Below are 27,997 nucleotides of genomic sequence, written 5' to 3'. Positions count from 1 at the left end.
CCTGCATGAATGGTGATTCTTGCTTTCACCATATACAGCATGGTTATGGGAAAGCTAGTATCTGGGAGCAGGGAGAAAGGTGTATAGGGGCTGTCTATAGTATCTTTTCAACCTTTTCAAAAATAAAGTTACTTTAAAATAAAAAGTTTGGTGGGCATTGTGGTATGTATCTATTATTCCAACACTTGGAAACAGGAGGCAGGAGAATAAGGAATTCAAAGTTTTGAACTTCAGCTACATAGTAGAGTAAGTTTGAGGCCTGACTAGCTTTATGAGGCCATTCAAAAAATTAAAATCTCTATATAATAATAATAATAATGTAAGAGAAAGAAATTCCTTTTACACTGTTATCCACCTATGCTATATCCTTGACTAACTTTGGTTTGTCTTTCTAGCCTTTGTTAACTGTATACAACATGTCCATTATATCGAGTTCTTTCTTTCCTATATTTGAAAAAAAAAATAAAGGTTGTATTCTACATATTCTTCTGCAGTGTTTTTCCCCCCTACATTTCATCGGAGACATCCATGGACAAGCAAAAAGCACCTGCTTGCCCCCTATTTATTGGCTACACAGAATTCCATTGTGGATGGGCAACTCTATCTTAAAAATATCCATAAAGAACAAAGCACGAGGCATGTGTTTTGCTTAGTTGTGAACAGTGGAATGTTGGCTGTTGGCTTATTTTTTTCCATCGTTAAGGGATGAACTTTTTTTTTGTTGTTGTTTTTTTACCTCATCACAGGCTGAGCATCGAGGTTTGAGCAGTTCTGCATGGTGCCTGCCACAGTGAATTTTTCCATCCTGATAGAAATAGATGAGGTCGACCAGTAGCTCATTGCACGTGAAGCAGACAAAGCAGGACGGATGCCAGCATACTCCGGGGCCTGCACGGGAGGCAAACACTGCCACCTCCCCTCCATTCATCTGCAATCCACACTAAAAACAAAGATTGGAAATTAAAATGACCCTTCGTTTAAGTTACTGGATTTTTAGTTTTTCCCACTTTTAAATAAACTACAAGGGTTTTCTTTTTTTTTTCTTCTTCGTGTTTTTAGGATAGCTTTAATTTCTGTCTACTGCTGGTGATTGAATGACACCAACACCTCTACACAGCCACTCTTCCTAGTTCTGTCCAGTATGACTGAGCTGCTTCCCACTCTAGAGCTTTCGTAGGGGCTGAGAATCATTAGTAGGGGATTAGAATGTCTTCATTATCTCTCTGTGTTTTAAATACAAGGGTCCCTCCCTGCAGGACAGTGTCATTCAAACAGACTGACTCCTGTTGTGTCAGCAGTGCAGACAGTAGACAGTGCAGACAGAATTCCCGTTAGGGAATTCTGTTTCTCTAGAAGTTTTTATAGGGTGTGCATCCATACCACCCATCAGCCACCCTCTGCTCACCCCACCCACACGGCTGCCACCCACCCTCTGCGTGCCCTAGAAGGGGCTACCTGCTCACACGCCGCATGCATCACAGCTCTGGACAAGAGTTTAATGGTTCCTCTTCCCAGCGCTTCTTTCTTCCTCTGTGCACTGAACACCTGCAGCTCCTTTTTCTCCTCTTCACTTAAAGACTGGCAGTACCGCACCTTTGCAGGAAAGAGAACAGAGGTGTATTTTGCAGGGTGGCTGTGACCGGTCTTCCTTCCCGGAGTTTCAGGACGGAAAACAGTACACCTGCCTGCCCTGCCCTGCCTTAAACCCTTGGCTGGATGTGGTGGTTCACGCTTTTAATCCCAGCACCCATGTGGCTGAGACATGTCCACCTCCAGGAGTTCGAAGCCAGCCTGGTCTGCATGTCGAGATCCAGACCCCGTCTCAAAAAAATAAAGTAAAATGGACCTCAATCTCTAGAAAAGGGACGCACTATCTGACAGAATGGGCATGGCTCACTATTTTCTAATTGTGAACTGATTGCAGTCCTTAGCAGCAAGAAAGATGCCACCTTCCACAGAAGGTTGAAACCGGGTAATTGCCACGTTCACTCCTTCCCACTGCATTCTGCAGGAACTCGGGTCTTCAATCCTGAACTACCCTGAAGTGCTCGCCCTGCACATGGAAGGAAAAGCTCCCAATAATTGCTGGGTGGCTGAAAACACCATCAAGAACAACTTGTGTGAAGAGTCCCGCTGTGATACTCTTTTCTCTATTCTAAAAAAAGGAAGAAAAGCCTTGTTCGTAAGGTAACCTTTTAAGAAAGGCCGAAGAGCGGCCTAGCCAGTGAAGAGCTGGGCTTTCGGAAAGGCCCCAGGACGCTGACTGTTTATTTTCTTCTTACTAATTAGCTTTCCTCCTGTTACTTTACCTCGTTATCATGTGGTGGCAACTGGTACAAAAGCTGTTTAATCCGGTGTTTCTCTCCGGGGCTGTTCACATAAGGGACCTTGTCCTCCGGCAAGCAAGCAAAGTAAAGCTGGATCTGTGGGGGCAGCACAGGATGGATGCCATCAATACACAAAAGGAAGGTCTGAGCGGGCGGGTCTTCACCTCTCCCTCCTTTGGGGGGGGGTTCTGCCCCCCTGCAGCTAATGAGGGGACCAGCTGAGCCAACTCAGCAGTGGTGCAAACCTGCATCTGCTAGCATCAACTAGCATCCAGCTGCTAAATTGCTCCTCAGGAATGCAATTTGCAGTGACAATTAAGGACATCATAAATTACGAGCTATCAAATGCACGCATTTACGGTTCCTGTTCCCCAGTCTTGCAAAGGTCAGCTGAGGGATCAAGAGAGAGTCCTGGGTGAATTCTTGGAGATTCTGTGACAAATATCCAAGATCCGGCCTCTAAACAGACAGACTCAATTTTCTCTCTAAATTCTACGATTCTCTCTGCCATCCACTTTACAGGGTTTGGATGGGTGTTATCTGCAGTACGCAGCATGCTGAGCGGGTCTCAGCTCACTTTGAAAGGGGACATCATTTTCATGTCTCTATTGTCTTTTAGGAAATCCCTTGGTGAAGGCCACAAAGGATGCTGCAATGCTGAGGTGGAATCAAAGGGATTCAAGAAGACCTAAAGGACCTGGGGGCCGTCTGCTAGCAATGGTTCAACAAACACCATCTAGGATGTAAGGGAGTCTCTCAAAATTCCACTTCCCCAACGGCTATGCCAGCACACCTTTGCTTCCTGTGTGGGCTCTAGAAGCTTTGCTGATACCCTACTATTACTAGTCGCTACTTATACACCGGGTCTTGAATGTATAAGGATGCCTTATCTCAAAGGGGTTCCCTCCCACCTTCCAAGAAAGGTAACTGGACAACCAGATGCGAGTCTGTGGTCTTCTGTTCTGAAGGACAACTTTGCCTGCCTAAGACCCACCAACAATTTGTGATATCGTCATCATAAGGATACTGGGAAATGAAAATAGGCAGACACTGTCCCCATCGTCCTCAAACAGCGACGCAAAGGAAGCGCCACGCTAGTGCTTTCCCAGCCTCCGCTGCACTCATGGAAGGCCAGACTTAGTGGCAACACTGCATCCCTCTTCCACAGAGGAGAACTACACAGACCTGGCTGGGAGGTGGCCCTTTTATTTCCTTCTGTTTCTACTGAAGTTCTGAGATATATAAGAGCCAGGCATACTGGCACACGCCTTTCATCAGCACTTGGGAGGCAGAAAAAGGCAGATCTCTGCAAGTTGGAGGGCAGCCAGGACTACACAGGGAGACCCTGTTTCAAAAGACACACCCTGCCCCTGCTCCCCTGACCATCAAAAAAAAAAAAAAAGAAAAGAAAAGAAAACAAACAAACAAAAAAAAAAACCCAAACCATCCAAGTCAGGTAAGTTCCTCTTCCTCCCTGAAGAGGGACTCACAAGAGCACTAAGAAGCACACCCGTGGTACCCGGCATTTTATTAATTACAGCAGGAGCTGAGTGCGGCCATGGGGCCACAGGATCCACGAGTTCCCACTAAGAAGCCAAAGAGAACCTTGGAAAGCAAATCCAGCTGAGGGAGAGTGAAGATCCATACTTGGAAAAACAGTGGAAGTTCCTGGAAAGCCAATCAAAGAGTGGACTCCTTACCTGCTCAGGCCTGAGGCCTGGTGGGACCCAGGCATACTCTTCCAGCGCACAGCCAGAATCATCATCTGACGTGGAACTTCTCTGGCACCCGAAGGCCAGTTTGCTCATTTTGGGCTCCATCTCCAAAGGCATAATAATGAGGTTCAAAGCCTGGCTTCTCCGTCACAGGACATTCACCAGTGGCTGCTGTGGATGACACAGGAGAAACGAATGTAAAACCTCCACTCTTCCGAGACCGTCTACTTAATATCTGTGTCCATGTGGATGCGCCCAGAGAAAGGGATCAAATGCCTGGAGTCACCTGCAAGCCCCAGTACCACTCAAACAATGAGGAAGTGATCCTCCTTAACCAGCTCAGGATCAAAGAAGAAAGGCCACCATGCTAGAGTTCTGGGTCGCCTTTAACAGGTGATTCCTGATCATGATTTATTTGACAAGTACTCAAGGAAACCGCTCTGTGCGCTACTTTCCCCACAGGTGAAATCCTGTGAGGTCTTCAGAGTTTACAAAGACGGGAACTGGGCTCTCTGCCTCACCCACCATCAGCTACCCAGGAAGATGGCTGCCGCGATGCTCGCTGCTAGCTCCCCATATTTCCTGAGCAAGTCTTCCATCGCAGGCAGTGCTGACTGCTCAGTGGAGCCCCTGGGACAAACCGCACATTGGACACGTCTAGTCCCTGGACCAAACCTGATTTACACGGGGATTAGAAAGGGCTCAGGTCAAGAAGGTATTCAGGGAACTCCCTCCACAAACAGTAAAGGAATACACAAGACAGTCCATGCCACAACCAAGTCCAGCTGGGTGACTTGATGTTAAATCGCATTATCAACTAACATTTTTCTGAAAAGTTAGGCAACGTTTATTGAGTTAATGCATTTCAACCAGCCCACTCTTAGTCAGTGTGAGCTGTTAAATCTCTGAATAAAAAGCCGCCACAGAAAAAGGACAATGAAGGTGTCAAGACAGTAATCCTGACTCTGGGATGTCAGCTTTGCCAGCCCCGTGGATTGTCTCTTTGTCTTCTAATCATCCTCACACAGGCTCTAAAGAAAACAAGAGCCCTCGCAAAGCCAATTTCCTTTATATATTTTGATTTTATTTTATTTATTTTTTTTAAAGATTTATTTATTATGTATACAACATTCTGCCTCCATGTATGCCCGCAAGCCAGAAGAGGGCGCCAGATCTTGTTACAGATGGTTGTGAGCCACCATATGGTTGCTGGGAATTGAACTCCGGACCTTTGGAAGAGCAGCTAGTGCTCTTAACCACTGAGCCATCTCTCCAGCCCCCTATATTTTGATTTTATAAATTTATATGTCAAAATATATAAAGCAAGTTGTGTATATTTTGATTTTATATATACATTTACATATCAAAAAATAGAAAGAAAATTGTGACTAGTCCAATCCAGTCACTTTAGACAAAAGGGGGCTCAAGGGTAGCGAACAGCTGGTGTAAGGACTAAAGCCGAAGTCAGACCTCAAGAATTCTTCTGACTTAATAAATGTTCTCATTTGCTTATCTTTGAGGTAAAGGCTGCAATCCTAAACAGCCCCAGCCTGAGACGAAGTCATGTTTCAGCAACTCTCTCAACGCTTAGTGCTGAGGAGAGCGGGGAGAAGCACTTGTTAAAATACGTGGCCATCCAAATGTCGTCTTCCTTTCATAAAGCACGGTCACTTTAAACTCGACACTTTGAGCAGCACCTGCCTCCTGGCTCCTACCATTCCTGCAGGAGAAATCCTGAGTCAGCAGATGCTGCCCCAGCTAGTGGCCTTCATCCACCCCAACACAGGGGAGGGCGGCCCCCTTTCCGACACCACCATCCTGACCCAGTCATTTCCCACAGGTGCAGACCATTCGTCTTAGGCGGGCTCTCCAAACAGAGGGGCATTCATCCGTTCCCCCTCTTCCCAGCAATAAAAGGGAACATGCTAATGAAAGTCAGGAGCTGTCTTGGATCTTTTTCTTTTGCCTCAAAAGAACCCCCTCCATGTGGCAAAGAAAGAGGACTAGAGCTGAAGGCTTCGGTTTGTAACTCACAGTTTCCCTCCAGGACTGGCACTCCCAAAGCAATTTAGCTGAAATTTTGAAATAGGAGCATTTATCTGTTGTCAGACCTGGCTGGGGGTGGGCGGGCTAGGGTGGGAATAACAGAAAATATACAGGTTAAAAAGAACCTGAAAATTAAATGTTACTCTTTCTTAAAAGGAGAAAATAAAGGACACTATAAATTATGTCAAACCATGTTTTTCTAAACTTGCCCCACGATGTAAAATGCCGAAGATCTGAATCCCCTTATACAGCTGTGCGCTCTGAAAATGTGGGCTGAGTCACCATCCTGATGGAGGCGGTCTCTGTGAAATGTCACCACGCCCCCTAGTTGCTTGGATGAACTGGCCACTTCTTAAACCTCCAACTCTCAGAGGTTCATTCCAGCCTCTCAGCCAACTTCACTGAAGACTTAGTTTCTGGCAATAGAAAGAGTTCAGCTATCGTGGGAAAACAGGAGTTGTTTTCATCCAAAGTGTGGCTTTGGGTTTGATCAGCAGGGTAGCCAGCTTACCTGCTACCGTTGGCATTACAATATTTAAGTACAGGATGAAGCAGTGTGAGACGGGTGGTGTGTCTCACTCAACACATGCTGAGCCTCACGGCCTGATGTCCAGGGGCATGGAGTTAGGGAGCCTTAGGAGCAGACCCATGTGGGTGAGAAACAAGCAGGAGGCTGGAAGAGCTGGTATACTTCTTTTCTTTTCTTTTTTTTTTTTTTAATTTTTTTGTCTTTCAAGACAGGGTTTCTCTGTATAGCCCTAGCTGCCCTGGAACTTGCTCTGCAGACCAGGCTGGCCTCGAACCCAGAGATCTGCCTGCCTCTGCCTAGAGTTGGTATATTTTAAAGGGGTCATCATGGTGGTATTCCACACAACTTAAGTCAGAAAGTGTTAACAGTTCCACGCCCGTCCTTTGTCTTTTCTCGCCTCCTCTTTCTTGAAGACTAGCTAGCTACTCTCACCATTTAAAAAGAACCACACTCGCAGCCTGAAGATGTATGACTTTTCAATCATCGTATAAGTGTCAAGAGAACATCTGACCCAGGAGGTAAGAGTGATAGTCCGGGTGAAGGATCTGGTGTTCAGTGTTGGGGAAACTGAGTTCTGAAATTCTGGATCCCCTCATGAGTCATCAAATACCCCGAGACGTGGGGTATTTTAAGCAGCAAATGGGGGTACGACTCAATGGTTAAGAACACTTGCTCTGTTTCTCAAGAGTTCGGTTCCCACAACCGCCTGTCCCTTCAGCTCTAGGGGAATCTGACTCCCTTCCGGCTGGCACACACACCAAAGCTTTCCTTGGAAAGACACTTTTAAGGCTACAAAAGACTCTGCAACCAAGAAGGAACTCTCTGAGTACACACCATCAAAGTTACTACTGCAGGGTACCACAAGAGGCAGTTCCTTTAGCCATGACTGAGAAGACTTTCTTTTTTTTTTTTTTTTTTAATTATTTATTTATTATGTATACAATATTCTGTCTGTATGCCTGAAGGCCAGAAGAGGGCGCCAGACCTCTTTACAGATGGTTGTGAGCCACCATGTGGTTGCTGGGAATTGAACTCAGGACCTTTGGAAGAGCAGGCAATGCTCTTAACCACTGAGCCATCTCTCCAGCCCGAGAAGACTTTCTTGAAGCTGATGGGGGACATTTGGAATAGGAACATGCTAATGACAAAAGAAGACAGGGTGCTGACCCCTGGATTTTACTTTTTTTTTTTTTTTTTTTTTTTTTTTTTGTTTGTTTTGTTTTATAGAGACAGGGTTTCTCTGTGGTTTTGGAGCCTGTCCTGGAACTAGCTCTTGTAGACCAGGCTGGTCTCGAACTCACAGAGATCCGCCTGCTTCTGCCTCCCGAGTGCTGGGATTAAAAGCGTGTGCCACCACCGCCTGGCTGGATTTTACTTTTAATTTAGAACTCGGGAGGGTTCTAGCCTCTTAAGGGCAAAAGATTTTGAGAAATTACTGGTCGCCACTTCCAGCAGCCTTGGAGGCAGCTTCTCCAGTTCCCACACTAATCCTGGACATGATATGTGTCATGAGCACACACAGAGCATGTGTGCTGTCTACGGAACAGGTTGGACAACACCTATACACAGTCTTAGATATGAAGGGCATCTGTCCCCAAATCAGAGTATGACCTCATTCACTCAGTGATCGATGTAGGGGTCTTTTCTTTCTTGATTTATCCATTCCATTCGCCCATTCTTATGATTAAAGGTGGGCTGGGGGGGCTGTGTGTGTGTGTGTGGGGGGTAACATCAATGAGGTAGCAACTGGGGCTAAAGAGATGGCTCAGTGGTAAAAGCACCTGTTACCCTTCCAAAGGACCCATGTTCAATTACCAGCACCCACATGGTGGCTCACAACAGTCTTGTAACTCCAGTCCCAGAGAACCCGATGTTTTCTCCTGGCTTCCATGGGAACCAGGCACAGACGTGGTATATGGACATACATGCAGGCAAAACACCCATACACATAAAAATTTTCAAAACAAAATTTAAAAGGGAGACAAGTGACATTCCACTGGGAGCCGGAATTTTAAGTAAGTGTAGCCCATGTAATAGGAACGGTCCAAGGTCTGTTATATGTGTTATATATATGATATATATCATATATGTGTGTGTGTGTATACACACACATTTCTGTAGTGGCGGCCTGTGTGTAAATTACAGGATTGAGCCTGTGGCTGGCCACTTGTTTTCACAGAGAAAAGTGCACAAGCTTCAGAATTCCAGCAAGGGAGACAGAATCCAGCTGGGTGACCTAGAAACCCACTGTTCCCCGGGAATATGTGCAGACCGGGGTGTACACAGGAGCTCGAGCCCAGCGGTCTGTTCACCGGGAATATGTGCAGACCGGGGTGTACACAGGAGCTTGAGCCCAGCGGTCTGTTCACCAGGAATATGTGCAGACCGGGGTGTACACAGGAGCTCTAGCCCAGCGGTCTGCTGTCAGACTTTCTGCAGGTGTTTTCCTCCCTGCTGACATGGGTTTTGTTTGTTTCTTTTCTTTTTCTTGCTGTTTTCAAGTCAGGGTCTCACTATGTAGCTCTGGCTGTCCTGGAACTCACTCTGTAGACCAGGACTGACCTCAAACCCACAGAAATCCACCTGCCTCTGGCTCCTGAGTGCTGGCTGGGGTTAAAGGCATCTGCCCACAATGCCTGGCTCACTTCCACTAAGGCTGTCTGTTGTTAAGTAACCTTATCCTTTTATCCACGGTCAACAACGCTGAAATCTTTAAAAGCTGCTGCCTTCAATATTCTGTAAGCTGGGCAAAGCTTGGAAGAACAAATTCATCCAGGGCTGTGCAGAGAAACCCTGTCTGGAGCTCCTTCCATCCCCCCACACCCGCAAATGGTACAACTTGTCTGCACTACAGTGTATTCCTCTATCAGCACAGGCATTGTTGCTGATGGCAGTCAGGTGTGAGGGTGTCAGTCAACCAAGCCAGAGAGCAGCTTTGCTTTTTTTTTTTTTTCTTCCTCTGGTAGTTTGGCCATTAGAAGTCACTTTATTTTTTCATTCTGCATAGGACAGCTAAGGGTTAGTATCCTGACTGACCCTGAGATGTAAAAATCAGCCTTTCTTTTTGCTTCTAAAGTCAGTGGTTCTTGCCCTTCCTAATGCTGTGACCCTTTAATACAGTTCCTCATGTTGTGGTGACCCCCAACCAAAAAATTATCTCATTGCTACTTCATAACTGAAATTTTGCTATTGTTACGAACCGTAATTTAAATATCTGATATAGAAACCCCTGTGGGGTCTGGACTCACAGGTTGGGAACTGCTGCTTTAGAGAGCTGTGGCAGGGTGGGGGAAGAGGATCACAGGGACTGGATTGTTCTAAGTCGGCAACAGTGTATAAAGTTCCAGAAGCAGCAGTGGAGAAAGCAGTTTCCCTAAAAGACAGCTTCTCCCAGAGAACGGTACCTGATCAGGCTGTTAAGAACTGGACCTGCCAGGCTGGAGCCTAGACACTATTGATGGGAAATGTCAGAAGAATGTTTCTGGCCTTCCAAGAAGACAGACATTGAAAATTATGACTAGGAAAGAGGAGAAGAAGCCTGGGAGGGGTACCTACTTCCTAAGGAAGCCTCCAAGGGTGGCTTGGGAGAAGAAAGTAAACAAACTAGCAGGAAAGGGAGAATGAACCTAGAGTTTTGAGATCCTATAGCTGGGAGATGGGAGCGCAACTCAGAAGGGACGAGAGGGTCCCAGGGATTCGGTTCCTGCAGAAGGCACCGAATTCTGTCACCTCTGCCCTGGCCCCTGCCAGTCATCATATTCTTGGACCAACTCACCAAATCACTTCAAAATTATGCAGATCTAAAACAACTGTCAGGGAGCTGGAGAGATGGCTCAGTGTTATGAGCACAGGAGCGGACCAGGGTTCAATTCCCAGCACCCACATAGCAACTCACAACTGTCTGTAATTCCAGTTCCAGGGGATCCATAGCACCATGTATGCACGTGGTGCACAGATACATGCAGCCAGGCACCCCCCTCCACACCCCCACATAAAATAAAACAAGTAAATCTTTAAAACAACTGTCAATCTTCCATGAAGTCTAAGACCCTAACCTTCAGTGTCCATACTTCCCAATAAAGCTCCATGCCAACCACTACGTGAGGATTATCGTAGTTCTGGAGAGTCCTTATGAAGCCCTTTGATCACCTGGACAGACAGTGATTTGTACAGTCATTTGGGCTAAAGCTCCCTAGGTGTCCCCCACTGCTAAGTGCCACCTTGCAAGCCACAAACTTGAAGAGCTAATCTGTTTGTTAGCAAGGCCTTAGAGCACAAAGGCCATTCCAGGTTCCTTACTCCAAATTGCTCTGATTCTAAGAGGTTAACACATTTAGGTCAACTAAGTGTAATCAAGCACAAATCTGGTGGTACAGAAGCCTGCACACGTCTGGTCTCAGAACACAAATTAGACAGCTTTATGGATATACACATTTCCATTTATGACGTCCTTAACTTAAAATGAACCCAGAGTGAGCAAAAGCATTGGAATCAAAGTTTGAATTTCCCAATAAACACACACGCGACTATAATTTCTTCAAAGTTTCCACACACCCCTGTGGCCTACTAGAGACAAAAGTCACTGCTCCCAGAACCCAAGTCGGCTTCATTTGTGGTGGAAGAACAGGCATCACCCAGCTATCAGGAGGATGTTAATGCAGTTTTTCTTTACCAAAAGCACCCCCAACACTAGCCATTGGTGGCATTTGGGCATTTGCCATTGGGTATTTTCCAGGTAAACCTCCACCCAGCTTGCCCATTTTTTTTTCCCAGCTGCTATGTGCCACCAATTGCCAAAACACTATCCAGTTTTTTCCAAGAGAGACTGGCGGACCTCTTCGACAGCATCCTAACTTCACACACACACACACACACACACACACACACATTCCAGGACAGTAAGAGGCTGCGGACCTCTTCGACAGCATCCTAACTTCACACACACACACACACACACACACATTCCAGGACAGTAAGAGGCTGCTTAACAAAAGGAGGAAATCCCATGACAAGGCATGGTGCTTTGCCAGAGATTTCTGGAGAGATCTACGCTCGCATGCTATGGCCTGTGACGAATCACGCAAAGCCATGTCTACCAAGACCATCATTTTCCACAGCGGGAGACACATTTTCTCAAAACTATGTTCCCGTCAATGTCTTACTGATTTTTTTTAATCTCTATTTTCGGCCGCGGCCTAAGGAAACGGCGGCCAGACCTGACTCCAATATACACACAGACTCAGGTTTCACCCCGTCACCTGTTGGCTCCAGAACAACATCCCCTTTGTGAAACTTACAGCTCTCGTGAAACGCCGTTTCCCGAGAAAACACTTCCTTAAGTATGCGACAAGACTCCGAGTTGGGAAAACAAACTCCATTCCACACACCGCCTGCTTTATCCGCATACGGATTAACGTGAGTCTTTCTAGACGGGCTAGGAGGAAGGATGTCACCGTCTTCGGGGACACTGCGGCGGTGAGGGCTGCGGGGCCACCCAGACCCCCGGAGCAGGCTCGGCCCTGCGCCCAGGCAAGCGGCGGTGGCGGCTCTGGCCGCAAGGGGGAGCCTCGTCCCGGTCTGCCCCGCGTCCCGGCTGCACCGAGGAGGCCAGCGCCCACGTCGGCGATCGTGTCCCCGCGGTCCTGTCCCCGCTGTCCCTGCCCCGCGCTCGCACCCAGCCAGCGCCGCGCACCTGCACTCCCGGCACCCGGACCCGGTCCCCGCGCACAGGCTCGCAGCGTTCGTTGTCGCTCCGCGCTCCACCCCCAGCTCGGCTCCGGCTCAGGACAGCCGGTCGCGCCGCCTGCTTTCCAGGAACTGTCACACTAACTGTCCCCTGGCAGGTGTCCACCGGGGCCCGCCCGCCCGTACGGCATTCCTAGGAAAGTTACCCAGATGCGGGAGCACCGCCGCCAGTCGCGCTCCATTCCCCGCCGCCCAGAACTGTGACTCGCGCGCTGCAGACGCCCAGGAGAGCTTCTGTAAACTTCCCCCGCCCGCAGGTGCACGCGCGGCCACAGGCGCGGGCCAGCGCGCGAGGGGGCGGTGCTGAGCCTCGAACTCAGGACTCCACACGCTGGGCAGGCACTCCGCCTCGGCGCTACACCCCCAGCCCCACAGGGCTCCCTCTTACACAAATCATCTCCACGCTGTCCATAACAATGCCAGCAAATGGCGCATTTAACCCAGTTCTCACTCCGAAGGGCTCATTAACATACGAATTCTCTCCGCTTAAGACTTCCTTGCATTTAAATGAAAGCAATTCCTGCGGCTTAGAACCGGAGATTTATTTTACTTTATTTTTTTTAGCAGTAAATAACAGCAAAAGCAAAAGGAGTCAGGCACACGCGGCACTTAAGTAACTAGTAAGGGTTTTTAACTATCATCCTTGAACCACAAGAAGACACCCCACGCACGTTCATGTTAATCTTATTTCTGTACTATTTTTAGGGGCTCTAAGAAAGGAATTTGGCTTCAGCTGTCTGCGGAAAAGGCTCAGAAGCAAAAACCGGACCTCAAAGAGAGCCCAGAAAGCAATGAGAATTGGTAGTGATCATTAGTAACTAGTGAACAGCGGACGTCCACGATTCTCCTGAGCTACAAGCTTTAATCCGGACAAGAGCCTTATCAGGTGGGGGCAAGGCCAGCAATACGCGTACCGTGAAGAGCAACAGTTTCTACTTTAAACCCAGGATGGCGATTCTGCAGCATTTATTTATTTATATGGAGAACAATAGCCTATTGTAGCTGCGATTTAAAAATACACAGGTTGCCATAAATAGATCGATCCCTCGAGTAAATAATTGTGTGGCCAAATTCTGTTATCTCTGCTGCTGAACGAGGCAGCGGATGACAAGCTGAGTTTTTTTTTTTAAGTTGCTACTTTTTTTTTTTTAAAGTGACAGAACCCAAAAAGTCCTGGCTCTGTTGTTAGACTAGTTTGGGAACAATAGTTCAGATATCACAAATTATTATTTGCAATTCAAATGGATTCAAGTTTTCCAGATGATTCCCAAAAGAGTACCCCTGCCCGAGGGCACGGGAATTTGTGGGAAACCTCTTTCCCTGTTGATCTGTAAAATTCACCACCGAATCTGATGAGTAGGATTGCTCGCTTTCTTGTGTGGTTTTTATTTTATTTTATATTATTTTATTTTCGGACAGAGATTTTCATCTGGTCCAGGCTGGCTTCAGACTTGCTGTGGAACCTAGGCTGCCCTCGCAAGTACTGGGATTAGCAGGGTGAGCCACCACACCTGTCTCAGATTTCCCTTTTCCTCCTTCCTTCTGTTTGAGCTCCTCGGGGAAGACCAGAACAAATGTGCAACCGGTTATTGCTTTACATCACACTCTAAACTGGCCTGTCAGTAAAATACAACAGATTTTATGCCGCTAGGCTGACGCTGCGGACCAGAACTCTTCCAGGAGGCTAGCGCCACACTGAGTGTTAACACACAAATACTCCCACCATATCCTGTAGTGAAGGCTTATCGGTATTAAATGTAGCCCAGCCACTGTGGGCAGTTACAAGGTAACTACTTGTAAATACCGTTTGCCACATTTCCAGCAGGTATTGTCAACTTGTCTATTGTGTTCCTGCCAGTGAAGCAGTTTGGGGACAGCGAGAAACTTCCTACCAACTTTCCATCTGAATGAAACAGACTTTGGTCTGGTCGGGGAAAGCATCGCTACTGTCAACAGTGAATCTATGCAGATAGAAGGCAATGCCCCCAGCTGGTGTCCTTTTGTTTCAGGTAGGTAGAATATTCAGTTGCTTGAAGATCACACTTTAGGGGGGTGAGAAAGGAAACTTAGAAATTCTCAGGGCTTAGCTTCCCACACCCCGAGGGCCCTGAGGGCTTCCTTACAGTTGACGACAGCATCACCCTCCCTCCCCTTTGGCCTCAGGGCACTTAGCACCGCCTGGCACTGGGTGCTTATTTAGTCACCGCGTTATTGTCTTCTGTTCTGGAGTTCACTGCTGTGTTCTCAGCATTGTGCCTGGCACATATCAGAGCAGTGCAGTGAACCCGACGGAGTGAAGTGAATAAAAGATTCTCGCATGTTCTTCTCAGGTCCATACCTTATCAAGTAACACCGTTTCTAAGCTTAAGCCATTGTCCTAAGGATGGGGTTGTTTTAGGGGAACAAATGTGACAAGGGCAGAGAAACAAAGAGGTAGTATTTTGTCAAATGCCAGCTTATCGAGTCTGGTAGAAAGAGATAAAGTACAGGCTTCAAGGAAACCTTGGTGCCACCTCCCTATGGTGACCTTGAGGTCTCTTTTGAAAAACACTTTCCTGGGCTGGAGAAGTGGCTCACTGGGTAGTGATTGTTGTGCAAGCATGAAGATCAGAATTTGGGATCCCTAGCATGCATGTAAAAAGCCAACTGTGGCCATGCACATTGGGACCTCCGTGCTGGGACACGGAGGTCCTAGGGGTTCACCAACCAGCCAGTCCGGTTGAGACCACAAGCTCCAGGTCCAGTGAGAGACCCTGTCTCAAAAGCAAGGCAGAGAGCCATAGAGGAATACAAGCAGTGTCCACTTCTGACCTCCACATGGCCGTGCACAGGTGAGCACACCTACCCACACACCACATGCAAGCATGCACACATGCATACACAGTAGCGAAGCACAGACTTCCTTCTTGGCTTTAAGGCTGTGTTGCTCTTGATTTCAAAACATTTTAAAGGCATTAAAGATGAAATGCCAGTGATCAGGGCAGAACGTTCCCAAGCAGAAGTCTTTGAAAACAGCAAACGGGGGGGGGGGGGGGGGGTGTGACTGACTGGCTGCAGTGGTCACCATGTCACCGCATCCACCTAACTTTGAGAAGCAGTTAACAAAACAAGTAGGATTTTAGTCTCTGGAAGAGGCATGGCGTAGGGCAGTGATTTGGTTTTCACAATGAACAGAGTCCCCAAACCATACATCCTGTAGAATCAGTCACAATTCTTGTCCAGATCAGTAAGTCAAACGCTGGAGGAGTAACTGTAAGAAAGCTGTCTCATCCTTGCAAGTTGGTACCACGTGTTTCTGTCGTGGCTTGGGAGACCACTGAGCCTTTGGAAGTTCTCAGTCCTGTTAGCTGAGCCTGCTCCACCCCAGGGAAGGGCTGGAAGGCAGGTGGCAAGGTTTTTTCTAGAGTTAGGGGCATTTATGGAGGTTTATGATAAGTTTCAGCTTCACAAGGTCTCCAATTACTTTCTTTACCCTTTGATTATATTGAAAGCATCATGATTAGAGAGCACTGGTTCCTCAACAGTTTCTACACCCCATTCCATTGTATTTATGACTCCAAACCTCCCAGCGACCCAGCCCCCGCCCCCACCCCTCCTTCAGCGAGTGGGGCCATCTTCACTTCAAAGTACCCTGGTGCACAAAGTTTGTCATCAGGGAGCTAAAAGCCCATTCTCTCCGCAGGTACTTGCCAACACTGGGACAGATCACTTCTCTAAGGTTAGTCTTTGTCTTGGTGAGTGGCCCATCTCTAAAATGCCAGTCTCAGGTCAATTTTAAAACTTCTGGGGGTGGAGCACAAACCATTTTTTTTTTCTCCAGGTAAAACAGATCATTTGACACAGAAACAGAGGAAGGTGATGTAGCTCTGAGAAAGTCCGGCCCACTGCTCCCCGCGCACACAAACCCCAACCATGCTGCTCCATGCCAAGCTGCCTGCTCCCAGCATTCCATCGGTTCTCCTGGCTCTTGCTATGGCAGTGTTTTTTCAGTCTAAGTGCTTGACTGCTGATCACCGCTTAGACATTTATCCCCGCTTAGAGAGGGGCCGTTAGGAGACCTCAGCACAGCTGGGTGAAGAATATAGATCTGGGGTACCTTCCCGATGGTTGTTCAGATTACACTAGTGAAAACCAGCAGCCACCATGGCCTTCTCTGCCCTTCACTCCCAACTACTCTTGGGGACTTCTTTTCACACCCGAAGATATGTCGGGCAAACAAACTTGTGTCCAGTATAATTGAGAGAGTTGCCACTGATTCTGACCCTCAACCATCTCAGCTCCTTTTGGGTCTGGGGTTTATTACAAACATCTTTAAAGTTCACTACTGAAAAACTACCGTCATGTTGGGTGTTGGTGGCATACACCATTAATCCCAGCACTCGGAAGACAGAGGCAGGCAGATCTCTGTGAGTTCAAGGCCAGCCTGGTCTACAAGAGCTAGTTCGAGGGCAGGCTCCAAAGCTACAGAGAAACCCTGTCTCAAAATCCCACCCCCCAGAAAAACTACTGACGTGGAGAAATTAAGGAGAAACCTTCCAAAAGTACTGGAGGGGCTGTACCCTGGCACATTATCCAAGATATATCCAGGTATCACGATCACAGTGTTTGGCTGAGAACTTAGAATACACACACAGCAAAATATTGAGAGAATATAAAGAGCACAAAGCTGACAGCCTTTCTTAGAGGAAGGTAGTTCCATTGGTAACTACCATCCTACGATTCTATTTATCAAACAAGCAAGACATCAAGAGAAGATGAAGCAGAGTGACAGTGGGGTGTCAGGATGCTCGCCTGAGCGGCACTGAGGCAGGAATAGCTTTGGACTGAGGTGAGCCATCAAAGGTCGAGGGAGGTGGAGGTACTAGAAAGGGTGTCCAAAGGCAGACCCAGGTGTGGGCATCTGTGCAGCCCTTCCAGGGCAGGGGGATCCACAGACGCTTCCGCAGAAGACTGGCTGGCACATATGCCTTCTTGTTAGAAGGGGTGACGAGAACAGGGCCAAGAACCCAGAACAGCAAATGGGAAGAGCCAGGAAACTACCACAACAGTCAAGACCAGGGGAGGCAGGGCCTCCTCGCCTGAGGAAGGTGTTCCAGGGGGCTAGACTATAGCTCCCCAATGCACAGGGTTGGGGTGCAGGGGTAAGAGGTGCCCGACGTGCCTGGCATTCCAAGGTGAGCCAGCACACTCCCATGGCTTTCGAGGGAACTAAAGCTAAGCCCTGATGTGAGCCTCTAGCTTCAAACTGCTACAGGAGAGACAGAACTCAAGGCCACCAGAAGGATTTACGTGTCTAAACTCTAAGTTTCTCTCCATTTAATAATCACCTCTAGCCAGGGTACAGCCTCATGAGAACTGGAAGCCAGACAGGCCGTGGTGGCTCACTCCTTTAATCCCAGCACTCAGAAGGCAGAGGCAATCAGATCTCTGTGAGATTTAGGCCAGCCTGGTCTATAGATCGAGTTCCAGGACAGTCAGAGCTGTTACACAGAGAAACCCTGTCTCAAAAAGCAAAACAAAACAAATCACCTTTAAAATATAATACTTAGGGGGCTGGAGAGATGGCTCAGAGGTTAAGAGCACTTACTGCTCTTCCAGAGGTCCTGAGTTCAATTCCACATGGTGGCTCGCAACCATCCAAAATGAGATCTGGTGCCTTCTTCTGGTGTGCAGGCATGCATAGAATGTTGTACACATAACAAATAAATAAATCTTTAAAAAATATAATACTTTGGCACTGGAGAGACAGCTCGATGGTAAGAGCCCTGGCTGTTCTTGTAGAGGATCCAGGTTCTATTTCTTGCACCTACGTGGCAGCTATCAACCATCTGTAGACCCAGGGGCTCTCCCCATCTCTTCTGACCTCCAAGGGCACCAAAAGTGTGTGGTGCACATACATGCAAGTAAAATACTCATATACATAAAATAAAATGAATTACAATGTTTACACACCACAGGGTAAAGAGTTCAAGCCCATCGCTATGAAAGAGATTGGCCCACCCTCTTCAAGTAGTCAGCAAAGTCCATGAAGATTGAGTCCCACGGCAGAGGCTCAAATAGCACTGGGAATGGAGGGTGCGAGGTGGTGGTGGTTGGTATGGTCCGCAATCCAGCCATATTTCAATGAAATGCCCAACTCACAGCGTTTCCTGACAAACGTGAGTTTATAGGATGTTTGCAGTCTTGGGCCACGCACTACTTGCTTGAGAGAGTTCTGTGCATCATCTGTTCCTGCTTGCTAGTTCAACTCTCCACCAGCCAAGAGAGGCGAAAACCCAGGCAGGCTGGCTTTGAGCACCGTGACTGGGTACTGTAACTCAGCATGTTATTTTCAGATGGGCCTCGGCAAAGAATTAGGTCAAGCAGCTAAAAGCCTCTTGCCAAGAAGAAAAAGGTCAGCTGGGCATTCTATCCATATCTATCTTATCTGCGATCCCACCTGGATGCTTCTGAGAGCTCACAGTGCTCAATGAAGACACAAGGATGAAGGGGACTGGATAACATGGCTAATGTAGGTGAGGTGCAGAAGCGAGGGGGGCAGCAGGAGACTCATTTCCTGGAAGGTCGCAAGAGTCACTACATTCTGAGGCGGAGAGTAGAAGGATCCTCCGGGAACAACTGTCCAATCCAACCCCCTTGGATGCTGCTTCAGATGCAAGGCTTTAAGACTACCCGTAGACCACGAGCAGCTGGGTATGGACTACACTGAAAAATTTTCCTAGACACAAAAGGGAAATGCAAAGCCATAGGAGACCAGTAACCGTCTCACAGGGCTTCGAACAGTGACAATAAAGAGCGCCTAGGCGGAGGCAAACATGGCTACTAACTCGGCTATGGGTGGAAGGTGTGATGTGGGAGTGTCTATCAATCTGTTGATTTCATTGGTTAAGCAATAAAGAAACTGCTTGGCCCTCATAGGTTAAAACATAGGTGGGTGGAGTAAACAGAACAGAATGCTGGGAGGAAGAGGAAGTGAGCTCAGACTCGACAGCTCTGCTCTCTGGAGCAGAGATGCCATGTTCCGCTCTCCCGGGCAGACGCACGCGATGAAGCAAGCCGCCATGTTAGACATGCTGAATCTTTCCTGGTAAGACCGGTGCTCACAGATTATTAGAGATGGGTTGATCCGGATATCAGAATTAGCCAGTAAGGGCTAGAGCTAAAGGGCCAAGCAGTGTTTAAATGAATACAATTTGTGTGTTGTTATTTCGGGGCATAAGCTAGCCAGGCGGCTGGGGTGCTGGGGATGCAGCCCCGCCGCTCCTATTACTACAAAGGTGTTGGCAGAGAAAGATGGCTGTGTGCACATTCTTCACGATGCTTACTGCGGAGACACTGGTGGGTGGGTGTTACAGGTAGAGTGTGGGCTGATTGGGAACTTCAGCCGTCATCCACACCCTGGTGGTGAGCCCTGAAGACCTGGCACAGCCTTTTCTTTTCGGGGAACTGAAAAACGGCTAGGTAAGATGTTTTACCTTCCCTAACTTTTTCCCTTAGCAGCAGCACTAGAACATAGAAGAATATTCTAGAAATCCACATGCCAGGTTATTTCCACTGATAACGAAGCAGCAGCTGTCAGCCTCCTTTAGGGCAGCTCACTGATAATATATGACTTTGCTGACCTGTGGAACCAAACATTTGTGTAGCTCTAAGGCAAATAACAGCAGGAACGCCTCCCTGATGGTGGACATTCCTTGCATTTCTGAAGCTGACTGGCCATTCTGATCTCTGCTTACACACATCGGATTGTCCCAGCACAACACAACTGGCTTACTGAGATCTCTGCATGACAGATGTCCTATGGCCTCTTCGTGACAGCCAGTATCAGTGTGTCCTATGTTCTCACTGAGATATCACTCTTGCATGTAGTCAGTGGCTCACCCATCACCTCCTCAACTCAAAAAGTCAGATCATGTGGGACAAGGGACAGACCTCAAGATCTGTTCCACTGAGACTCTGTATGTATAACCCACTCTGCCACCTCATATGATCTCCCAAAAGTCAAAGACACTGAAATAATGCAGCCATAAAAACTTGTCAGATAAAACTGATTACAGTTCAAGTCATATGACTATAATACTTTTTTTTTTTAAAAAAAATCAACTAACATTCTTCAGTTGAGACAATTAAGAAAGTGCAATAGAATCAATAAGCTGTCTGGAAGGGCCTTTGGGCAGTTCTGGCAACAAGATGCCCACCATAAATTGACAGTAGACGGGCTTAAATAACAGGAGCCTGTAAGGATGGGAACGTAGGCTCCTGGAGAATCCAGGTCCTTCCATATAAACTCTGGCGGGAGTTTAAGACTGATTACAGTGTTGCTGACAGAACAGACGAAGGCACACAGCTATGACCAATCATTTTTAAGGTCTTTAGTCTCCTCACAGTACGATCTAATAGGATCCCGGGAACCTCTGAAATGCTTTGCCTTGTATAAGAGTGCAGGGTGTTGCGATGGGATCCCATGTAGGCTTCAAGTGAACTAGCCAAGTGTTCCACGGCTGAGCTACCTCCCCAACCTTCTACTTTTGGGGAGTGTGTCTGAGAGTAAGGAGCAGCTGAGTGAAGAGTGCCGGCAAAGTCCAGGGTGGTTTTTATGCCTTATGCCGTACTGCATTTTAGGATGGAAGGGATACTTTTTGGTTGTTTGTTTTTGCTTTGTTTTTCGAAACAGGGTTTCTCTGTAGCTTTGGAGCCTGGCCTGGAACTAGTTCTTGTAGACCAGGCTGGCCTTGAACTCATAGGGATCCACCTCCCAGCTGATGTATGTTTCTCTGGAAGGATCTGACAATATGGTTAAACAGCCTCTTCAGAGGGAGCCACCACTCAAAAAATAAAAAAGTCAGGACTAGGAAGAAGCTCAACTGGTAAGGTACTGCCTTGAAAACATGAGGACCTGAGGTAGGTTCCTGGAGCCCACACTTAAAAATCAGAATGGGGGTGCCCATACATTGGGATAGTGCAATAAGAGGATTGAGACTCACTGCCTAGCCAGTCCAGCTGGTGGTTTAGCTAGCGGGTCAGTGAGAGACCTTATCCCAATAAAGCAAGGCAGTCAGTAACTGAAGCATACCCACGTTTGTCCCCTGACCTCCACAGATATACACATATATGCAGTTGTATGCACTCCTATGTGCATCTGTGTGCAATGAGCATGCATATACATGCATACATCCATGCACAAAACAAGTAAGTGAATATATGTATCTTTTCCTTTAGTTACATAAGCAGCACCAAGAAGCATCTTCATGCTATTCCAGGATTCTTTGAAATGACATGCATCTGATTCTTACTTCTTTCACGAAGTGCAGTATGACAGTTTTGTTTGTTTGTTTGTTTTGGTCTTTTTGAGACAGGGTTTCTCTGTGTAGCCCTGGCTATCCTGAACTTGCTTTGTAGACCAGGCTGGCCCTGAACTCAGAGATCTGTCTGAGTGCTCTACTTCCTGAGTGCGGGGGTTAAAGTTTTGCACTACCACCACCTGGCTAGCTGTGCAGTATGCTTTTTAATACAGGCAGGTAAGTGAGACTATAGTATATGTCATTCTGTTTCTGGTGCTTATAGGAGTTCTTGAGGAAAGGGAGCAGGACGACCACATGGATTAACACCTGGGACAGTGGAGATATATAATAATAACCTTAGGATGGGACTACAAGGCGCAAAGGCATCCTAAATAACCAGACGTGCGTTACCTGGACCATGAGCCCTTTTGGCATCGTGGGGAAGTGTCTGTTGCCGCCACTGGCATTGCTGGGAGCAATGAGGAGAAAGCAGGCTCGTCTGTGCCAAGTTGTCTCTAGTAGCCTTCTGCAGGTATGGCAGCTACAGCGCTCACTGGAGGTTCTTGGTGGCCGACTTCATTTTACATTTAGCTATTATGACTATTGTGCGTACCTGGGCATCTTCCTGCGTGCATGTCTATGCACTGCACCATATGCAGCCAGCGCTCACAGAGGTCAAAGAAGGGTGCAGAATCCCTGATCCTGCAGTTCCAGTCAATTGGGAGCCGCCATGTGGGTGCTGAGAATCAAACCTGGCTCCTGTGAAAGAGCAGCCAGTGCTCTAACCACTGAGCAACCACAGCAGCCCCTGTGTTTTATTTTCCTAGAGTAGCCGAGGGGCCAGCAGTTAATGCAGAGGAAGGCCTGGGAATCACGGATAGTTAGGGTTTTTTTTTTTTTTTTGTCTTTTAAAATGGTTTTATGCTGGGAGGTGGTGCATGCCTTTAATCGGAGCACTCAGGAGGCTGAGTTCAAGGCCAGCCTGGTCTGCAGAGCAAGCGTCAGGACAGGATCCAAAGCTACAGAGAAATCCTGTCTTAGAAAACCAAGAAAAAAAATGATTTTTTTTTTTTTCAGGATGGTTCTCAAAGGGAAAAGCTGAGATCTGCTTAACTGGGGTATGCCTTAGGTGTGACTTTTAAAAATGACTTATTTTTCTCTTCTCTACTCCCAACTATCAAGGACCCACACTTTATACTAGAATGTGCTTTTCGAGAGGGGTTCAGCTGTCTCTCCTTGCTGTGTCCTTCCTTCCCTGAGGGACCTTTCTTTAGAGAGCTTTTGGATTCAGCTTCCACAGCTTCCTAATGCAAGCCAGGCTAAGGAGACTTAGCAGACACACAAACCACATGTTGCTTTGCTTTGCTTTTCTGCAGCAAAATCCAGTTTGGAAGAAGACTGTGCGGACTTCGCAGTTACTCTGAAATTAAAGATGGTGGAAAGGGTTCTCATCCCCGGGACTGGCCATCTTGTAGTACTTTAAAACATAAATTGAAACATATGATCATAATGAACTCTGATTCTACTCAACAGCAAACAAAAGAAGTGAAATCCGTGGATAATGGTAAGCTAAATTAATTTTGACTTATGGGGCAATCTGAACATTTTCACCTAGGCCAAAGATAAGAGCCACAATAAAAATTCATTTCAAGCATTCCCAAGTGAAATCAGCACATTCTAAACCAGGGATTAACAATCTGTACCTGGACTCCTGCAGACCTTCATAAACCATTCCCAACTTTTATGGCTCAATTCAGCTGTCAAAGAGAAGGGCCTGCTGGCAACACCTCACACCTGTTACTTATCTTGTGAAGTCCTGGCTCAGTTACTCCCACCTGGGGTGAGCAAGTTCAGACTCCCCTCACGCTGGTTTACACAAGGGAATAGGTTCTCCAGCCTGCTGGGTAGTAAAGAAATTAAGACACACTAAAAATCCCTGGAATTTCCCCCAAACAGAACATCACAATGCAGATCACCACACATCCTAGAGAAGGCCTATCTACACATACCCCTAAGTGAGGGTCACTGAGCAGGAGAGTAACCCAACACTCCGGGAGGCTGAAGCAGGGGAATTGTTGTGAGTTCCAGCCCAGTCTTGGCTACGTGGCAAGTTCCAGACTAGCAGAAAGAAAGAAAGAAAGAAAGAAAGAAAGAAAGAAAGAAAGAGAAAGAAAGAGGGACAGAGAGAGAAAGAAAGGAAAGGAAAGGAAGGGAAGAAAGAAAGAAAGAAAGAAAGAAAGAAAGAAAACATCAGCAACAACAACAAAAACCCACTCTATGTTTACAAAAAGATCAAGTGTGGCTTTTAGAATTCTAACGTTAGTAGATGACAAGGGAATGTGAGTTTTCTTAAACGGAGGAAACAAGATGAGGAAAAGGAGGGTTTGAGGGAAAATGTCATAAAATAGGAGGACACTCAGAGAGCCAGGAAGCTGGGGAGCCGAAAGCACAATCTGTAGAGTCAGGCAAGTTCCTGGACTTGTCCCATTGAGCCAGGGAGGAAATGGCACGGGCAGAGAACAGGGAAACTCAGCTTGGGCTTCGAGAGACTTTAAGGAGACCACCCCAGCTGGGAATCCAGTGATATCTACCGCCAATGACCACACCCAGCTAGCAGAGGATCTGAGCTACCTGGGTCACTGGGGCTGCCTCTGAATGGGGAAGGTGGTCACAGCTGGTGGGAGAGCAATGATCTGCAGGTATCTCCTGAGAAGCAGGAATGCAACTAAACACCTGAGAGTGACAGCCACTCAGAAAGGAAATCCATCAGCCATCTAGACAGCATTCACCTTCAAATAGTCTCCTTTTTTTCTAGTTAGCATTTCATTATTCTTTTCTTTTTTAAAAAAATATTTTTTTCTGGTTTATTTAACTTTATTTTATGTGCATTGGTGTGATGGCATCAGATCACCTGGAACTAGATCTTTAGACAGTTGTGAGCTGCCATGTGGTTGCTGGGAATTGAACCTGGGTCCTCTGGAAGAGCAGTCAGTGCTCTTAAGCACTGAGCCATCTCTCCAGCCCTTCATTATTCTTCTCATGCAAGCAGGACTGCATGGCTGCTCAGCTTCCGGGGCCACCTCATAGCTCATGATCTAGAAGGCTACCAACCACCACTCCTCCATGTTTCCCTGGAGGTATGTAGGGTGTGTGTGCATGCATGCATAACTGTACACGCACATGAAGGCACCCATGTGTTGTGGGCTGAGGGACAGTGATTCAACAAGGGTGGGATTGTTTGGTCCTGCACAGGTATTCCAAAAATGTCTATAAAATGATTAAATATCTTTATTTGGATTTGCCTAATACCTGTAGTCCCAGCTACTCAGGAAATGGAGGCAGGTGGATTGCTTGATTCCCAAGAGTTCAGAGTCAACCTGGGCAAAGGCAAAACCACCACTTCTATGGAAAAATTTCTGTTTGTAATATGGGCAAGAGAACTGGATGTCAGATATGGTAGCTGGGAAGTGATTTGTCTTTATTGCTAGCTATCAGACCATAGTAGGCACTCCCTGAGCTAGCAACGGGAGCATCACATGGGAAGCCTCTCACACAACACAGAAGTCTCCAGCGTATCCCATGTGCTCGGTGAGTCGGAATTGTGATGCATACGCTTGTATTCCATAGACTTTCTGCAGAAAACTGCAGTTTGTGACTGGCTTAGGGACCACTGGTTTACAGACGACATCAGCTTTCGTTACCAGCTCTAACAAAGTGGCACATTTGTGCATAAGAGCCAAGAGCAGCTTCAAAATTACAGTCAGTAGCTGGTATTTGCAACATTCTTCCAGTACCCCAGCGTGTCTTCCCACTTCCCACAAAGCCCTCACAGTAAACCTCATTCCTCTCCTGAAACCGTCCGCAAGCATAAATCACCTGAGGAATCTCACCCATCTTAGCCACAATGAAAGTCTTTCTCAAGTGGAAGGCGGCCTCTCCTCAGTGGGTTAGGAGGACTGCTCTTTTGACGCTGCTTGTGGTGCTGGTTTTCATGCACAGAACTTTCCCAAAATGTTGGCAAAAAGGGGGTTAAGAAAAAAACATGAAATGTGAGATTTAGAACTCAGAGCCATTTCATCATAATATCAAAGCCACCATTTTAGAGACAGGCAATGCTTAATTTTACTTAGGCAGTTTCTGCAATTTCAGCACATTTCTTATGCATTAAGTTCCATTTTTGACAGCTCCCTTAAAGCACTTTCAGTTTTATTTTTACCCCTCTTTTCTAGAAACACAGCCATCATGCGAAGCTAAGTTCTGTTGATTAACTTTGAAGCTTCCACTTAGCTCCATTTTTTTCAACATCATTTTTTTTTTTTTTTGGTTTGTTTTTTGGAAACCTTTGGCTTTTAGTTCAGTGGATTTTTGAGAAAAAAAATTTAATGTATTTTGGTTACTGCTTCCACTGGCAAAATGAAGGGTTAGCTCCTTCCCTTTCCCTTTCTTCTTTTTACATAGTCTGGACTCCAGCTTCTGAGTTGAAGGAATCTTTCCCCTCTCAGTTCCCAAGGAGCTGGGACTACATGTACGTCCCATAGCTCTGGGCATCCAGTCCATTCGGAGGTAAGCGTCGCCTCCATGGGCATCGGTGAACCTCTGTCCTGCTGAGGACGGATGAACACAAAGGCTCCAGGGCAGGTGATGTGTCCCTGACCGCACAGTCTTCACTAATGGCTCGACATATGGACAAACAACAGGCAGATCATCTGTCATTTGGGGGAAGGAACTATTCGGTGATAATACTAACGCAGATCAAGTTATAAACACAAAGCACAAAGCAATAAAACACATGACCCTTAGAGATGAAAACTGAAAAGAGGTTTGGAGCCTTTTGGATTGGGGGATACACCCATTCACCGGGATTGGATGTATTGTCCAGACAGAAGACAGACAGGGTCTCCTGCTCAGCAAGCTGCAGCTCCCCTAAAATGGACCACTGACAAATGAGTCCATTTGGTTCTAATTCTACCCCCCCCCCCCCCCGTTATAATCTCATCTGCCTTTCTTCTTATACCAGTCGGCAGCTCTTCTCTTGTTTGGCCTGGTTTGTTTTATTACATGTAATATTTTTTTTTGAGCTATTATTATCTTATTAATAGGAAGGAAGAATCTTCTGGAAGAACTAACCTCAAATCCCCACCATGCTGCCTTTGAAAGCAGCACCGCACTGAGCCAAGTGCGTGGCCTAAGTGATGCTGACTGAGGCTTTACAAAGCCGCAGCCTGTGTGCTGACTTAACACGCAGAAACAGAAGATGGCCGTGGCCAGCCAAATGCCAGGCTAGACATCCGCTTAGAGCTGGCTTCAGTCATTCCCCTGACTGTCCTAACGTGGGCTCGTTAGCCAGAGAACCTTTCTGAGGAGACGCAGTGGGCTGAGATGACGGCGCCTGCTTCTACAGTTTGTATCAAGACAGGAGCTACGATGAAGCCAGTTTTGTTTGAATCAACCTGCCAGCGTGTCACTCATGAAGTTTTACAAGTTAGCTTGATAAACAAATGATAGAGAAAATTCATTTTCATCACAACGGAAGCACGGTTACTGCCTTTCTAAGAACTCATGAAAATAATCTGTTATAATGGTTAATGGTAGGAAATGGAAAGCATAGAGAATACAGTTCTAAGGAGGAAGGAGGAAACGGGAGAGGGGAAATGGTGGAGGATCAGCCCAACACTGTATCTTTGTAATGGATCCTCCATAATTACGGGAGATCGATAAGCTTACAGACATTGTGACCCTTATTCAGTCACAACCTTAGCACAGCATACTTTCCTATGAGAGTACACTCACCTTCCACCTTGAACACTGGCTTAAAAGTCACGTAGGTCCAAATATCATGGATAAGGTTGTTCACACAAACAAGCTACTGTTTGGAGGAGAAAGGAAAAAGTGAGTTGAGGCGATCATAAATCTCCCCTGCAGCACTAAGGTTAACCTTTATAGGTCTGGGCCCAAGTTTTATACATGGGGTTACAGCATGTTCCCAGTCAGAAAGCTCACTCTCACCCCAGGACAAAGGACTGCTTCACAGAAAGCGTTCCTGTCGCTTGGAGCAGCGGTTCCCCAACTTGTAGGTCACAGGGCTGCCACATCAGATATCCTGCATATCAGGTATTGACATTACGATCCACGAAAGTAGCAAAAATCAGTTATGAAGCAGCCACAAAAATGATGGTATGGTTGGGGTCTCCATAACAGGAGGAACTGCACTAAAGGGTCGCAGCATTAAGAAGGTCAAGAACCACTGCTTTAGAGCGTCAAACAGTCAATCATTAGCAGTGAAACTTGCTTTGGGCGGAGCATTCAGCAAACACCTGGTCTCAAATGGATGGGAAGACAGGTGTTAGTGATGGA

At 46.9% G+C, this 27,997-nt stretch overlaps 1 protein-coding gene across 3 annotated transcripts in view; it reads right to left on the bottom strand.

Moving 5' to 3' along the window:
* The window catches only part of Prickle1 (prickle planar cell polarity protein 1), a 92,744-nt gene that overhangs the window by 8,025 nt on the left and 56,722 nt on the right, over nt 1–27,997 (bottom strand). Inside the window, exons 1-5 of one of the 3 annotated variants that reach the window (XM_041672330.1) lie at nt 27,434–27,510; nt 4,028–4,213; nt 2,310–2,423; nt 1,456–1,593; nt 737–940 (exon numbers count right to left, since the gene is read on the bottom strand). In XM_041672330.1, the coding sequence (XP_041528264.1) occupies nt 737–940; nt 1,456–1,593; nt 2,310–2,423; nt 4,028–4,159 (588 nt within the window). In that variant the 5' untranslated portion in view covers nt 4,160–4,213; nt 27,434–27,510. Of the gene's footprint in view, nt 1–736; nt 941–1,455; nt 1,594–2,309; nt 2,424–4,027; nt 4,214–11,914; nt 12,335–27,433; nt 27,511–27,997 lie in introns of those variants that run through there. The other 2 variants (XM_041672328.1, XM_041672327.1) reach the window with 2 other exon arrangements.

Source organism: Microtus oregoni, unplaced genomic scaffold (genome assembly GCF_018167655.1).
Source record: "Microtus oregoni isolate MIOR12 unplaced genomic scaffold, Mior012 000022F_ref0000154, whole genome shotgun sequence".
NCBI classification, from domain to species: Eukaryota; Metazoa; Chordata; class Mammalia; order Rodentia; family Cricetidae; genus Microtus; species Microtus oregoni.
Note: the sequence above shows the minus strand (reverse complement) of the source record. Positions and strands in the feature narration are given on the sequence as shown.